This window comes from Pimephales promelas, chromosome 22 (assembly GCF_988280905.1).
Source record: "Pimephales promelas chromosome 22, fPimPro1.hap1.1, whole genome shotgun sequence".
NCBI classification, from domain to species: Eukaryota; Metazoa; Chordata; class Actinopteri; order Cypriniformes; family Leuciscidae; genus Pimephales; species Pimephales promelas.
This window is the reverse complement of record NC_142790.1, coordinates 23,503,884-23,521,958: the sequence shown is the minus strand read 5'-3', so window position 1 is coordinate 23,521,958 and position 18,075 is coordinate 23,503,884. Positions and strand designations below refer to the sequence as shown.

The 18,075-nt window shown below is 36.4% G+C and overlaps 1 protein-coding gene across 1 annotated transcript in view; it reads left to right on the top strand.

Moving 5' to 3' along the window:
- Window positions 1-18,075, top strand: part of col11a1a (collagen, type XI, alpha 1a) — a 76,901-nt gene that overhangs the window by 6,464 nt on the left and 52,362 nt on the right. The window contains exons 3-7 of the mRNA XM_089125638.1: window positions 233-446; window positions 3,242-3,404; window positions 12,998-13,123; window positions 15,978-16,064; window positions 17,709-17,813. Of these exons, the coding sequence (XP_088981764.1) occupies window positions 233-446; window positions 3,242-3,404; window positions 12,998-13,123; window positions 15,978-16,064; window positions 17,709-17,813 (695 nt within the window). The remainder of the gene's footprint in view (window positions 1-232; window positions 447-3,241; window positions 3,405-12,997; window positions 13,124-15,977; window positions 16,065-17,708; window positions 17,814-18,075) is intronic.

Sequence of the window (18,075 nt, the reverse complement as noted above, 5' to 3'; positions counted from 1 at the left end):
TGTCACAATAAAATAAAATAAAAACACATGCAACTTTTAATCGCGAGCCAATCTGTTTTAGCCAAATTCATTTGAAATGAATAAATCAATTGATTCATTTACTTTTATTTTTAATTGGCATTCCTATAGTCCTCTATAATGCTTGCAAATTCAACAATTAGCTGTTTGGATGGACCTTAAAAACTCAATGAACTCTTCAGCGAACTTGTTTCCTGTTTGTGCTGTGTTCTAGATGGAGTGTTCCCTGAAGACTTTTCCATCCTAACCACCATCAAGCCCAAAGCTGGGATCCAGTCCTTCCTTTTGTCCATCTACAACGAGAAAGGCGTCCAACAACTAGGCGTCGAGGTGGGCCGCTCACCTGTCTTCCTGTACGAGGATCAGACAGGCAAGCCTGCCCCGGAGGATTACCCCCTGTTCCGCTCTCTCAACCTGGCCGATGGAAAGTAAGTCACAGACCACAAAGCCGAATGTACAGGGGCTTTTTTTAGACCCATTTAGATCCATCCTCAAAGAGAAAGACTGACTCCAGACAGGGTCAGACAGAGGTCAGTCATCAGCCTGTACCAGCATGAAGTCATTTGTTACCAGCCTAGACTTTTACACTGTGGCCCTGATCCATTACATATGTATATGAAGACATTTCTGGGACTGTTTTAGAGACTTTTCAGTTGAAAAGCAGACAAATCAGAATTACAGGTGACTACTGAGGCGTTAGTTATGTGTGATTTCTTCTGCAAGTCAAGCCAGAGGAGATCTCGCTGTGAGTCTGGATTGATGGAGTGAAGCGGACAGGGCCGCAGGTGATCTGACCTCCAGGGTTCTGTTATTTTAGAAAGATGGAAAGTCGGATCCGTCGGGGCTGAAGCTTGACCTCAGAAATGAACCTCCTTGGTTACATCATCAGGAAGCTCTTACAAACATGAACAGAGATTTTTGGAAGCTTGTAATTGTGAGATAAAGTTTAAAATAAGACAAAAAGCACATTGTGTGGTATATTAGTTGCAGTTGCAAGAAGTCACAATTAAAGGGATAGTTCACTTTGAAGTTAATATTTGATATGTTTTAGCTCACCTCAAGGGCATCCAAGATGTAGCTGTCTTTGTTTCCACAGTATTTTCAATTTGGATATTTTTAGGTCAAACCGTTCTTGTCTGTCAGTCAAAGAGCATGCACAGAGAAGTCCAAATTAAACATGATTTGTAAGTACACATTGATGGCCTAAATAGTCACAGTTATGAGATAAAAAGTCACATTGTGAGATATAAATTCATAGTTGGGACAAATAATCACATTGACGAGATAAAGTCACATTGTGAGATTCTGTATAACGCCACATGTGCTAGAAATAGACATAATTTCAAGATTAAAAAAATTCATATTTTGAGATAAATTCAGTTTTGAGAAATAGTCATAATTATGAGATATAAAGGCCAATTCACACCGCACAGACAAACCATCACACAAGTTGGCCGTAGGATTTAGTATTTTGAGGAAAATAACTGTTATGTTCACACTGCCCCAACAGACACCAACAAACACAGATTGAACATGTTCAGTCGGGTGAAAAAAACTCAGAGCGTCCATCGCCGGTAGGGTTACGCTGTTTATCTGTGCGATGTGAACTGGCCTTAAAGTTCACAATAAATAAACACAATTAAGCGATACATGTGCAAGAAACTGTCATAATTGCGATAAAAAGTCACATTGTGATATAAATTCAGTTTTGAGAAATAGTCATAATTATGAGATAAAAAATCAGATTGTGAGATAAGTCACATTTATGAGAACTTAAGTCACAATTACAAGATATAAAGTCACATTTACAAGAAATAAAGTCGCAATTTTTGTAATCTGAGGTGAAAACATGCATCCTTAGATATTGTTATTATTATTAATATTATTAAAACTGTTTTGCAATGCTCATTATTGTCCAGAAACCCTTTGAGCCTTATTTTGACACAAAGTGCTAAAATTAATTGACATGTCAGAACAATGTAACTCAATGGACAAAGTGCTTTGTCTTATTAAGCTTAAGAGGCTTTAATAAAGCAAAACACCCCATTGAACTGATACATGAGCCGCTTTATTGTAGGTATCAGTTCAATGGGGTGTTTTGCTGTAAAAACAACTATATTTCTGTGAAGGATTAATGCTCTTATGTTTCTGATAGGGATTTTGGGTTAAAAGCACCTTGATTGGGCTAATTCTGTCATTCCAATTCCCTTGTGCTGGAAGAATTATAGTTGCTAGTGATTTTATAAAAGCTAAACAGTCTGTCTAGATTGCGCATTTAATAATTTAATAATTTATACAGATAAACAGATTACCATTGCTTTTTAGAATGTCATAATGATGGAAATTTGACCTTGAGAAAAGAATCTGAAATGCATGTATGAGAAATGTCTCAAATGTGTTGCTCTACCGTACAGTACTATAATCGGATAATGCTAAAATGTGTTGCTTACATAATTTATGTATATAGAACATGGAAAGAATAATTACACCTCTGTACATCCTTAGGGAAAATGGGTTATTTTTGATGTAAAGAAATGTGTGACTTTAAATCATTGCATTTGGCAAGTCCAGGAATTAACTAAAGTTTTAGAATACTCCCAGGATGTTTTTAATACCTAAAGGCATGAAGTACAATACTGTGGTTTTACACCGTCACACATCTATCAATCATTAGTCTAAACCATGTAAATTTCCTCTTTTTATTCCGTTAACAGGTACTTAATCCAAAGCATTGGTTTCCAGCCACAGTAAAGCATGTCCCAGTTCAAGTTTGCCAAGTACTTTAAAGACACGAGCCAGAATAAAGGTTTTTCTTTCTAATGAAGTGGATTATGGGAAATTGATCACCCTCGAGGGTGCCATTGATACGTCTTTGAAATCTCCTACCGCAAGCCCGTCCATCAGGTTCCCTCCCCAGCTGAATGTTTTGACTCTACAGTTCATTTTCTCTGCCGTACCTTCCTGACAAACACTTTCTACAATGTTCACAGTGTCTGTCATGCTGGATAACTCACAGGAGGGGATTTGGTCTAGGGTTTAATGAGTGTAATCCAGTGTTAAACAAGGCCAAAGTTTGAAGGCTGGAATGTGGTCCACTCAGGAATGTTATATCTCAAGAATGGAGGCGAATTGTCCGAGGTTTTAAAGTAAGACACGGCTCACGTGTGGCGGCCTTTAACCATTTGCTGGGTTTGTAATCGCCTACTCTTCTTGTTCCTCACAGGTGGCATCGTGTAGGCATCAGTGTTGAGAAGAAGACTGTGACCATCGTTGTCGACTGTAAGAAGAAGCTAACCAAGCCCTTGGGCAGGAGTGACCGTGCCAGTATTGACACCAATGGTATTACTGTTTTTGGCACCAGGATCCTGGATGAGGATTCTTTTGAGGTAAAGCTGTTTTCAGTGCACGGATATCACTCTGAAGGCCTGACTGTGTGAGCTGCTTGATCAAGAATAATTGTACATCTGTTCATTTGAGAAAAGGAGAGTGAACCAGAGTTGGATTTATAGTCTAGCTCTGGGGGTTCAGCCCATTTAATGACAAATAAAACTAGCATGGGGTAGAAATAAATGGGCCTGTAAATAAAAAAAGGTTGTTCCGAAAAGATTTGGATTGAGAGTAAAGCCTGGCCTTTCCTTTTGTCCATCTTGTGGATTGCAAAGCCTTGTATCCGACATGCGTGTACACTTCACATCTGAACAGCTCAGTTTTAAGCAGGAATATATATACATTTTGCTATATTCATTCATACTAAATGTTCAGTTATACTATTTGGCCTGTTACATTTTTCCTCAACGTGTTTCATTTTAAAGGGTTAGTTCACCCAAAAATGAAAATTCTGTCAGTATTTACTCACCCTCATGTTGTTCCAAACCTCTATGTGTTTATTTGTTCTGCTGAACACAAAGGAATATATTTGGAAGAATGTATTAATCAAACAGATCTCATTCCCCATTGACTACCATAGTATGTATTTTTTCCTACTATGGTAGTCAATGGGGAATGAGATCTGTTTGATTAAAACATTCCTCCAAATATCTTCCTTTGTGTTCAGCAGAACAAATAAACACATAGAGGTTTGGAATAACATGAGGGTGAGTAAATACTGACAGAGTTTTCATTTTTGGGTGAACTAACCCTTTAAGCCCCTTTCACTCAGAGATTCCGGAAAATACATGGATAACGTGACCCTGCATTTGTCCCGGGATTGTTTGATTTCGGTTCATTCACACTGCCAGTGATTTGCCAGGATCTGTGAGTGCGTACACACACAACCCGGAAAGATCCCGGAAAGACACATGACGTCAGGATTTAGACGTGTAACGTACTCGTCGAAAACATGTACATGTACATACACAAAGCTGGTGAACTCAGGTTCAGCGCGGAGCTCCTGGTCTCTGCTTCATTCCACTTTGCAGACTTTTGTTCGTCCTTTCTTTGTTGATGACAAACTCAAACTTTCTTCCAAGAGCAACAGAGTCGCGCGATGGCACGAGCGTCATCACTATGATGACACACCCCCTTACGGCATTGGTCCTGGCTTTTGTGCACACTGCGCGCGTTGCGGGACTGATCCCAGCAATGTTACAAGGTCCCCAACTAGGTCGTGTTTGCGTTCACACAGAAGGCGTTCTGGCAATTTCCCACCAATTTCCCGGGATCAATGCGCTATGTGAAAGGGGCTTTAGATGAATGGCAACGCTTTGCAATTTTTGGGGTTTCTGAGGGTTAAACAACTGCCTACTTGTATAGTTAAAGGAGTAGTTCACTTTTGAAAAAACTTTTGCTTATAATTTACTCACCCCCATGTCATCCAAGATGTCCATGTCTTTCTTTCCTCAGTCGAAAATAATTAAAGGTTTTTGATGAAAACATTCCAGGATTTTTCTCCTTATAATGGACTTCCATGGGAACCAGGTCCAACCGAGGTCCAAACGACAGTTAATAACAGTTTCAGATGCAGCTTCAAATGTCTTTAAACGACACCAGACGATGAATAAGGGTCTTATCATGCGAAACGATCGGTTATTTCTAAGCTTATTCCAAAAATGTAACTTTTCTAAGGACAAATGCTAGCCTTATAATATATTGTGAGGCGCGTTTGCAACGTCACGTAATACGTAATTACGTTCAAAAGGTCACGGGCGACGTAGCCGGAAGTACAGAAACAAAATCGTCCGACATCATTGTTTTACCTTTTAATTCCTTTTTGTAAACGGCGTTTGAGTTAGTTTTCACGTTCAACCTATGCGTTCAACTTGTAAACACTCTGACTCTGTACTTCTGGCTACGTCGCCCGTGACCTTTTGAACGTAATTACGTATTACGTGACGTTGCAAACGCGCCTCACAGAATGGAGAAAGGCTAGCATTTGTCCTTAGAAAAGTTACATTTTTGGAATAAGTTTTGAAACAACCGATCGTTTCGCATGATAAGACCCTTGTTCATCGTCTGGTGTCGTTTAAAGACATTTGAAGCTGCATCTGAAACTGTTATAACTGTCGTTTGGACCTCGGTTGGACCTGGTTCCCATGGAAGTCCATTATAAGGAGAAAAATCCTGGAATGTTTTCATCAAAAACCTTAATTTCTTTTCGACTGAGAAAAGAAAGACATGGACATCTTGGATGACATGGGGGTGAGTAAATTATCAGCAAAAGTTTTTTCAAAAGTGAACTAATCCTTTAAGTACTATAAAAGTAGAGTTTCTTTGCAAATGTCACAAAAGTGAAGTTTGTGGCATTTTATGTAGGCCTATGCTTCGTGTTTTCCACAAGCTAACAGCTATTTGCATTAGCATTCCATTCATTGTTTTGTCTTGTTGTATAAAGATCAGTGTTTACATCTCTATGGCAACCTGTCAGTATATTTTTATGTAACTTTGTGGTAACATTATTCTCTTTAGCCTAATGCGGTCTTAAGCAATTAACCTTAAGTTGTTTTAAAGACCATGCGATGTAAATGTAGCCCTTTTTTCTCCACATATTAAAGACGCAATACTCAGATTTGACCAGTCGAGATCATATTTGTCCCTCTGGACACTGGCGTACTCAGGATAACACAGACAAGCCTTGTGTCGCTGTTTACCTTTATGCGGTCGGGTTTTCCCCTCGCTTCCTGTTATGAAGGCTTCTTTCACCTTGTAATTAAAGCTACTCAAAGCCGGAGCCTCTTCATGCTCGGATTGCTCACTACCTCAGCTGAGGCCTTCATTCAACATGGCTAATGTTGTGAATTTCCTTAGTATCTGGACCATCGTACAATTATTTTAAAGATGAACCCGATTATATTTGTTGGTGGTTTAAGGTATTAAAAAAATTTTTTTGGTAAATGACTTCACATATTAACACCTCACATATAAACTTTGACTGTTTTTGGTGCAAACTTGTGTCTTTGAGGTATATTGTTTCACAGTGTTATGTGTGCGTTTGTTCTCTTAAGCGCTCTTAAAAGTCACAATTGAGGCAGTGTGGAATGCAGGGTCAGAATGAGTTAAAGCTGTAAATAATGACGTACAATGGCCCGATTGACAGGTGATATTAAAATGCATTGCTTCTTGTTAAGAAGGAGGGCTAGCTTAGTCCTTGGATGTGTGTTTGCCTGAGTAACTGAGAACTTGTGTAGTGGGGGATGGGAATTATTTCTTATTAGCCTATATTGTTGTTAAAATAGTTTTAATGCAAGTATTTTTAAACTGGGACTTCTTGTTGGTGAAGTGACATTATATAGTCGGTTTTGCCCTTTTGTGAATCGTGTTTATGTTACCTTAATTCCTGGTGCATTTTTTTCAAAAACCTATTTTATCAGAAGGTGATGCTGACTTGTCAGGTGTTCCACAAATATATGATGGCTGTGATCATTTGTATACTGTATGTCAACCTTTAACACTAAGTATTTTATGTTTATGGATCCATATTTCATTCCATATATTCAGATATATAATGTTTTACCTCTTGCAGCATATTTAGAAAAGCTATGAGAGGTATGCCCAGTATTTAGATTTGGTGTGTCATCTGGGATTTGTATAGTTGGAAACACAGGGTTCTCTGTGTGAGGGCATGAACACCATGACTGTTCCCACTGTATGGCTACCTCTGAAGTGTATTTTGGGAAATATGGAGGAAATACCTGGTCAGACCCGTAGGAACGACATCCCTTACTAGCCCTGCATGAATCGACACTTTGTAGGGCCTCAAGCCTTTGATTTTTGATTCTATGTGAGTGTACAATATACTTGCAGGAGAGTGGTCCAAAAACGGATATATGTTGACATATAGAGTTTATTTTTTTACTGCACTTAGTTCCACATGTCTAATTTATGTCTCGTAATGAATAAGAACTTTTCTTTAAACAACCAAGTTCATTATTGTTAAAGGAGTAGTTCACTTTTAAAAAAAAACTTTTGCAGATAATTTACTCAGTCTTTCTTTCTTCAGTCGAAAAGAAATTAAGGTTTTTGATGAAAACAGTCCAAGTTTTTTTCTCCATATAATGGACTTCATTGGGAACCAAACGGTTCATGGTCCAAAAAATAGTTTCATTGGAAAATGCAAACTGTTTAAAGGGCTTTAAATGATTCCAGACGATTAATAAGGGTCTTATCAAGCGAAACGATCGCTCATTTGACAAAAAATAACAAAATTTAGGTTTTATAAGCTCAAATGGTCACCTTGCTCTGTTCTGTGATGCGCGTTCGTGACTCTCCTGTTCAAACTCGTTCATCAAAATGAACTAATCTTTTTCCGAGACAATTCGTTCATTTCGTTCGTTGAATGAACCAAATGACACGAAAAAAGATTTGTTCATTTTGATAAACGAGTTCGAACAGGCGAGTCACGAACACGCTCCTTTAACTAAAACTAAAACCATTAAAAAACACCTTTGTTACTTTAAATAAAGTAAACGTTAACTGAAATAAAATAAAATGCTAAAAAACATACTTATTTAATTTTCAGCTAGTTGCCAAGGTAAAATTTCTCATTTTCTATTAGTTTCCAGTTAGCTGATCAATGTTTATATATGAACAAAAGCCTAAATTAAATCTATTGTCATATAAAGTGATCTTGTCTTTTCAGAAGACTTGGATCAAAATGCTCAATTTCATTTTGCAATCTCTTTATAAATGTTTTAAAGCATCATATTTTTGGTTGAATAGAATTTCAATATATATATATATATATATAAACAGAGAATTTTATAAACAGAAACTGAAAATATTATGTTATCTGAACCACATAAATAATCTAAGTTAATTTGACAAAATTTGATAAATCATGAAAATGTATATATATTTTACAGTGTATACCTAAATATGACAATACACACAGCTAAATTAATACAAGTAATAAATATAAAATTGAAAATTACTAGTAAAGGATGTTTCCTGAGTGTTGTTGCATTGGTCATTGACACACTTTGAATGACAGTTCAGAAACACACTTTTTCCTAAACGGCCAGGTTGCTCTCTTAATTACTATTGTCTGTGAGGTGAGGAAATAGCGTTGACCGCAGCTAATAGCGTTGGGTGTGTTGACAGGCCTCTAAGTTCACGGCTCTAGGCTCGGATACATCAAAGTTCACTGCTCCTTTTGTTTCCGATTTGGTGTTCGTCACTATTGGCTCGCTCTAGTTCTGTAATTAGAGCAGTTAAGCACAATTAAATGACTGAGGAAAATTGACCAAATTCTCTCATGTTGTAAAGCTGAGGCATTATGGCACTTAATGAAAGGTTTCCTACTGTGCTACGTTGCTATTTGAACAGTTTACTGTATACTCATGCTGGGGGTCTGCATCTTAAATAGTTTTTCACACACAGGGCCTTACAGACAACCAAGCTTTTTAGTACAAAGCTGAGATGTTTACGAATGACTCATGGGTCATTAGTGAAAAGCTGTTGAGTGATGCTATTGGTTCATGTTATTTACAGACGTTGGTACACGTCGGCATAGATTTCCGTTCTATGGCTTGCACTTTATATTGTATCTGTGACAATAGAGAGCTGTAAATTCCCCAAAAAATGTAGGTTACCTAATAAACGTCTTTTACGATCGATATGCATTGCAAGCCAGCATTGAAGTCGGCATGAAATGGAAGTTGCGATTGTCTTTTCTTCCCTATATTGGGAACTATATCCTAGTGAAACTGTTTCTCAAACAAGAAAATAGTTGATTGGATGGTTGTGGTATAATAAATACTGCAATAATCTAGGGCTGTCAAACGATTAATCGCGATTAATCGCATCCAAAATAAAATTTTGTGTTTACATAATATAAGTGGGTGCACTGTGTATAATTATTTTATATATATAAAAATACACACACACATGCTTGTACATATTTAAGAAATATTTTCATGTATATACTGTATATAGATTTATATATAACTTATATTATATATAAATATTTTATATAAAAATACATTTATTTCTTAAATATACATGCATGTTTATGTATATATATATATATATATATATATATATATAATTATACACAGTGCACCCACACATTATGTAATTAAATATTATGTAAACACAAACTTTTATTTTGGATGCGATTAATCATGATTAATCGTTTGACAGCCCTATAATAATCCATAAAAAAACAAGAATTGTCCATTTTGATTTCATGGTGACTTTAAGAGAAACCACTGGGTGGGCTTGATGTTTCTATAGTTTGCTTAAGTTTGTATGAACGGATTCAGTGCTAGTCTTAGACCAGACTTCCATGCGTATCTTATTCAGAATAATCTCTGCAGGGTCCAGGGAGTTGTTATGGTGCATGGGTGACAAATGAGGTAATGTGTGTCACTTTTATTCAGCCGTTGGCTTGATCTCCATGTTTTCCCCTCCATCTTGGCACCAGGCTCTAATGCCAAGCCTGACTTTTGGGGCCAATCCTGGCTTTCATGGTCTGGTAAATGTACTGTATGCTACTGGGCCAACAGGTGATTAATGCAAATACGGCTTGCATTTACATGACTACAGCTTAGTAGTGTCACTATGTGATTTGATTAAAGATATTGATTGTTGTTTTTAACAAATTATGATAATTATTACATAAAAGTCTGCTTAAATATAGCCTGAATGACTCATATGCAGTATTTCAAGAAGATTTGTGTGAGGAACAGATTGCAATTTGAGGTTAGTCTTCCACTAATAATTTTGCAATGTTGACTGCTGTGACTGAATCATTGATTAAAGATTCATAGACTCAAAAAACGATTTGTTCAATGTTCTACTTCTCTCGTGAAATATCATGAGTTTGGATCTAGGGTGGTTTTCAAGATTTTCACTGAAAAATACTAGTAAAACTAAAGGTAGGATAGGCAATTTTTCAAAGAGGCTAACAATAGCGAGCTAGCTTTGAAAGAATAATATCCTACTCTCCCTTCAGAGCTTCTCCACCCCACGCCTCCTTCAAAACATGAACTTGTGCAGCAGGGAGCTAACAAAAGCATCACGAGAGAGTGTGTACCACATATCATCACAATAATAATGAACGTAAACAATTTAATTAGCACTGACCTGTATCAACTGACTTCTGCAGATTAATTTCGGCATTGATAGTGTTGCTAAAACGCATAAATTCGAGTTTATGCTCCGGGAATAAAACATCACTGATTTCCATTTCTTTCAAATTACCACTGTTATGGCGTAAACGCAGCATCACATTGTTTTGGTTCAGAGGAACCATAAAAGGTGGCTGCTCTTTCAGTTACGGTGTACAATGACTGATGTTTGTCTAACTCTGAAATACCAGCGTCATATACTGACACTTTTGACATTTCGTCTACATCCAACGCACATGGCACCCTTTAGAGTCAATATGAGACGCAGATATATGTGGGCCAGAAGGCGCCTCCTAGTGGTCTAACCCTAAACCTACCCCAGAACTAAACCTACCCATAACCAAACAAAGCTCTGTGCATGTTATATTGACGCTAAAGGGTGCCATGTGCGTTGGATTTAGACGAAATTTCAAAAGTGTCACTATATGATGCCCTAGGATAAGAATGCGTTAGAAATACACACGTTGACAGGCATGTAGGACATTCAGACCGAATGTAATGATTGGACGAAAATGTTGTGTTCCTACGCCTTCCACATACAATATACTTTTAGACCACTTAACATACTGATTGCTATCACAATGTCAAGAGACTTTCAACCAGCTCAACAACAACAACGTAAAATCTGAAATGTCAATCTGTTCTTCACAAAGCTACCAGATGACTTCATAAGTTGTTCATTTCAACCACTTGTTAATTTGAAGCTTTAAAACCCTTTTTCATTATTTTAAATGATTGTATTGGATGTTATTCAAAAATTCACATTTTGTATCCTACCGAAGAAAGTAAGTCATGAGATGGTGGATTTATAAGTGCGGATAAACTATTCCCTTAAATGTCTTATTTTCTTTAACTAAATAATAATAGAGCAGGTATTTTGTTCAAATAAGGAGGTCAAGCACACCTCTTTTTTTTACTGTGTACACACCTGAGCATTTTGCTGTTTATATAGTCGAGTTTACAGAGAGCGGTATAAAAATACACAGACACACATGCCCCTAACAAGTCCGAGCCTGCTGGGTTTTTTTTTTTTTTTTTTCAGTGGTTGCCTTGTTGCTAAATCGCACACTCTCTCCCTCTCTTTGTGACAGTGCCAAGAAGAGACCTCAGGTTCGAACACATCCCCCAGAACTACTTGTGGACTTCACTATAGAAGTCTTTCCTCGTAACAGACCCAGGTCATACTGAACCAATCTAAAGCCAGCAGCTGAACAGAATGATCTGAATGAGTTACAGCCTATAAGAGACAATGGACAAAAATAATCGCTTAAATCAAAACCTCATACAGTAAATGATGTTTTTAATCAATAGGTTGTTGATCAGAATGCAGGATGAATGTATGGTTTCTGCCCAGAATATAGCAAGAAACAGATTTCACGCATTTGGAAGAAAGACTGTGCTGTTGACCAAGGTTTTATGAACTGTTGTCTAACCATTGTTGGAGGCCGAATTTAATATGAGAGGAAACTTCCTGTCTGGGTGTCTGTTACGAGGTGTTTCGTGATGTAACACGTTTTATTTACCTGCTTTTAAAACAGCAATTTCCCGAAGCATCTGACCCACGTTCCCCATTGCGAATGATTTTGTTTTGTTTTGTTGCCTTGACATTCCATGATTCCATGCATTCCCTGCACTCCGGAAGTGGTATTTTTGTTCTGTTTTGGCCAATCACAACCTTCAAAAATAAAGGTGGGATTTTTTACAATGATGCCATAGAAGAACCGTTTTTGGTTCCCCAAAGAACCTTTCAGAGAACAGTTCTTAAAAGAACCATTTGTGAAAAAATTAGAGCTGTCAAACGATTAATCGCGATTAATCGCATCCAAAATAATGTAATTAATGTAAATAATATAATCATTTTGTGTGTGTGTGTGTGTGTGTATATATATATATATATATATATATATATATACATATATACTGTATATATAAACACACACACATGCATGTATATTTAAGAAAAAAATATTATTTATAAATAAAATATTTATATTTATATGTAATCTAAATTATATATAAATCTATATACAGTATATACATGAAAATATTTCTTAAATATATACAAGCATGTGTGTGTATTTATAAAATAATTATACACAGTGCACCCACATATATTATGCAAACGCAAACTTTTATTTTGGATGCGAATAATCGCGATTAATCGTTTAACAGCCCTAGAAAAAACCTTTTATAAAGAATATGTATAGCTTCCCATTATAAAGAACCTTGTGAGGAATGGAAATGTTCCACCAATGTTAAAGGTTCTTCAAGGAACCATAGATGCCAATGTCAATCATTTCAAGGGCCTCATCAGTATACATACAGTATAAACATAATGTCTTAGTAACAATAGAGGTGTTTTTGGTAAATGAGCACATGTATCTCATGTATCTTTCTGTCATTCGTCCCCTCAGGGTGATATCCAACAACTGCTGATTGTGTCCGACCCTAAAGCAGCTTACGACTACTGTGAACACTACAGCCCAGACTGTGACGTCCCCCACAAGGACACACTGCAAGCACAAGAGCCCGGGGAGGAGGTTAGTATACACCAGAAGGCCAAACGTTTCTGGAAGTCTGACACGTTCTTGATACTTTTGACACTACCGGTCAAACGATTGAACACACAGACTTAGACTTTGTCGTTGTTTTCCACATGTTAGAATTAGCGGGAAGTCATCAAAATTATGAAATAACATTGAAGAACAGGAAGTGACAAAAAATGTAATTTAAAATCATACTTCGACACATTATTATTATTAGGCCTATTATTAAACAGATACAATTATTTTTTGATAAAGTATGGCAAACTACAAACTTTTTTAAATGCATCTCATAGTGAGGAATGATCATTATGGATCATATATTCAAAGATAATATATTTAGATATATATATTTTACCAACCGTTCAAAAAATATTATTCATACCTAAATTGATCAGTAAAAACAGTAATATTCTGAAATACTAATTTAAAATAGCTGTTTTCAATTATTTTAAAATGTAATCTATTCCTTTGATGGCAAAGCTGCACTCTAAACACTGCTGGGTTGTTTTAACCCAAATTTGGGTCAAATATGGACAAACCCAAATGTTGGGTTAACAATGTAATTTAAAATTTTAACCCAACTTGAACTTTCACTTTCATCTGTAATTTTTTTAATTACGTTTTTAACCCAAATTTGGGTTGAAACAACCCAGCATTTTTAGAGTGTGCATTTTCAGCAGTTTTCAATGTCACACAATCCTTAATAAATCATTTTAATATGCTGATTTGGTGCTGAAGAAACGTTTCTTATTATTATCAATGATGCTTAATTTTATTTATTTATTTGAATCCATTCTTGAGGATTTTTTTAAATTGGATTTTTTTGTAACATTGTAACTTTACTGTCACTTTTGATCAATTTGAAATGTCTTCACTAAAAAAAAGGTATTAAAGGAGTTTTGCTGATAATTTACTCACCCCCATGTCATCCAAGATGTCCACGTCTTTCTTTCTTTAGTCGGAAAGAAATTAAGGTTTTTGATGAAAACATTCCAGGGTTTTTCTCCATATAATGGACTTCATTGGGAACCAAAGGGTTCAAGGTCCAAAAGACAGTTTCAATGCAAACGGCAAACTGTTCAAAAGGCTTTAAACGATTCCAGGCGATGAATAAGAGTCTTATCAAGCGAAGCGAACGCTCATTTAAAAAAATAACAAAGTTTGTTTTATAAGCTCAAATGGTCACCTTTCTCCGTTTGTGACTCTCCTGTTCGAACTCGTTTATCAAAATGAACAAATCTTTTTTCGTGTCATTCGGTTCATTCGACGAACGAAATGAACGAGTTGACTCGGGAAAAGATTCGTTCATTTTGATAAACGAGTTCGAACGAGTCACGAACGCACATCACAGAACAGAGCAAGGTGACCATGAGCTTATAAAACGTAAAAATTGCTTCTTTTTTTTAATGAGCAATCGTTTTGCTAGATAAAACACGTATTCATCGTCTGGAATCGGTTAAAGCCCTTTGAACAGTTTGCAGTTTGAACTGAAACTGTCTTTTGGACCTTGAACCGTTTGGTTCCCATTGAAGTCCATTATATGGAGAAAAATCCTGGAAAGTTTTCATCAAAAACCTTAATTTCTTTTCGACTGAAGAAAGAATGACATGGATATCTTGGATGACATGGGGGTGAGCAAATTATCAGCAAAAGTTTTTTTTTTCTTTAATTCCTTTAAAAAATAAATTACCGACTAAATTTTGGACAGTAGTGTATATATATTATAAAATGTCAAAGGTCAGCCTCACCTTGGCACATCTGACCTCTGTGATGACTCCTGTAAGCACAGACACTAAATGTCATTTTAACGCATTATATCCTGCTGAAACAGGGAGAGGGTTGTTTCCTGAATTTGAGAGATCAATAACCCTGAGATGCTCTGCTCATAAATCATACTGGGCCAGGCTGAATGGGGTCCAATCAATGCTGAGTGATCACCAGCCGTGAAAGAGGGCCTGATCATCAGCGCAGTGTTTTATGAGCTCTTATGCTGTATGAGAATTAACATATACTTATGTTTGATGGATGAAGCCCTGGAGAGCCCGACTCAGTGGTTTTATTGGGCTTTCTGCTCCTCTTACAGACGTTATTTGTGTCGAAGAAGCAGAAACAGAGAAACTGCTACACAAACATAAGCAAAATATTGATTAAACCATCCATTCATTAATTAAAAATGTGTCATAATTGATGAATGCGAATATAAATTAACCAAATCTAACACTTTTTTATTAACATTACACTTAATATTCTAAACGTAACACTATAAAGTCTAGATATACATTTAAAGATATACCTTGTACCAGCTTTATAGCTAATAGGACTTTGAAATGTTGACTCTTTCAACAGGTCTGAGCCTTTAATTTGCCTTTGCTTTAGAAGGCAGATGGGATTTTACACTCATATAAAGATGGGAAAGAATAAAAAAGGGGGTTCACGGAAGAAAACAACCAACATATGGCGGTTCTCTCTTCTTTAGACATGCAGGGCCTTTTTATAGGCTTTTAAACACCCACCTGTAAATCAGAATAAGTGCATCACATGTTATACATTAAAGTAATTAATGCAGTGTGTTCATATATACTGAACCCTCACACAGTTAATCAATCCAGTGACACAAACTCAGTAGTTTTAGGATTCTGAGATTGTTTTGATCATGACTTATTTTCATTGGACACATTAGCAAACATGAAAATATGCTGTATAACACGATAAATTCATCTGTACTGTATAAAACCAGCTATACAGTATACCTAACCATCAAGTATGTAATGCACCCAAGGGTAGATTACATTCTACATGAGTTTTGGATGCTTTGCTAACCTCTCTCTCATCCTCTCCCTGTGTGCAGTACCCAACTGCTGTTGGATATGGTGATTTATATGATTATTATGAGGGAGCGAACCCCGCAGCGACAGATGAATATTCTGAGCCGCAGGTAAACAATGCTGGAAATGTGTGATGTGTTTATGTCAATCATGAGGTGGCCACACCCCCTCTCCTTGTCCAATGTACAGTACATTACATGGGCAACATCATGTGGTGTGGGCTGACCGGTGTGTGGGTAAGGCAAGTTGTTCTTGGTGGAGCACTTTGGTACACCCTGTATGACTGGAAATGTTTGTTTAAGGAGATTATATGGCAGTCTGCGAGTTTAAGCACCTGTTAGTTAGCTTAAATAGCCAGACCCATAAATTACTGTAGCAGTTCACATACGTTTGCCCTTGTGTGCCTGTCCATGTTTTTAATGGAACCTGTAAACTCAATGTCTAGGGTCTTTACTGGGTTTCATACAAATAAAATTAAAAAATAAAGCCATCTGTGAACTTAAAGAGTCAAATGGATTCTATAAAAAAAACTTTTAGGATAACCGTTTTTTGAAGCAAACCTGAAATCTTCTCAGTTAAGGTGGTATCAAAACAACATTTTTGACTACTCAAACCTGATGATGAATATTTAATTTCCTGTTATATCCCTGATTTACATACAGTTCAAAAGTTTGTGGTCGATGCTTTAATGTTTTTGAAAGAAGTCTCTTATGCTCACCAAGGCTGCCTTTATTCAATCATACAGTAAATATTACATTAAGTAATATTGTGTAATATTGGTATAATTTAAAATAATTCCCATTTTAATATATCTTATTTATTGATGAAAAACTGGAAAATAAGCCACATGATCCATCAGAAATCATTAAAATATGCCTTTTTCAAGAAACATTTCCTATTATTATCAATGTCGAAAACAGTTATTTTCAATAAATATTTATAAACAATATTTTTGTGGAAATCATGATAGATTTTCCTCAGGATTCTGTGATAAATGTCCATTTAACATGTAACATTGCTTATAATTATCAATATTAAACATACATTTTTAAAACATTTTTTTATTTTTCAGGATTCTCTGATGAATTTAAAATTCAATAGAACAGCATTTACTTGAAATAGATTTTTTAAAGCATGTAAAAGCCACTTTTGGTCAATTTAACACACCCTTGCTGAATAAAAGTATTATTTTCTTTCGAAAACAGTAATAATCTTACTGACCCCGAACTTTTGAATGGTAGTGTATACCAAGATATATCTTAAAGCTATCCAAGTAAGCCACATGTGAAGAATAATAACTAGATCTTGTGTATCTTCTAACATGGATGCCTTGATGTGTTGTGTCTTCTTCCCTTCACCATAACCTTTTTCCAGAGAGTGAAACGTAGTGTCTCCATGAAAACGAAGAGGACGAGAAAGTCCCCTAAGTCTTTTTCCAAACCCTATAAGTACCAGGAGCAAAAACAGGCTAAAAAATTAGCCCCTAAGAAGAAGAGATATGGAGACCTGCCACCGACACCAAGAAAAGACATTCTAGGGGTAACCGTACAAGCGTAGTTCACGTCAGAACCCATCAAGATCTCTCTTTCAGTGAGGGAAATCTCTGATGATAGTCTGAACGTGCCGTCCGCCACTTTTCCTCAGATGCTGTCCGTGCAGATCCAGCCTGTAACGCTTGTGGAACTGCTTGAACTGTGTTAATTCCTCCTTTCTTATCTTCTTCCTCTTTTTTTCTCACCTTGAAACTGCTATAGCTTAACAATGTAGATGGGGAGTACTATACAGACAGTGAACTTGACTACGGAACAGTAGATGCTTCCAAAACTCGGTCTCCTGTCGCAACCACTGGACCAAACCAGGTAATTATTTGATTATATACTTTGACAGTAGGGGTGAGGGTCTCTAAAATGTGGGAGAGAAAGAAGAACATTCCAGACACGCATAAGGAAGTATTTGATTGAAATGACAAAGACAAAAACAATTCATGGCAATTGTTTTGTGTTTTTTTTGACTATCACTCCAAGGGAACTGTTTTATCCAACAACATAAAAGCTGATATTCACTATATAACCGCCAAGTTCTAAATTTAGCCAATCCACTTCCTGTCATGTCTAACACTTT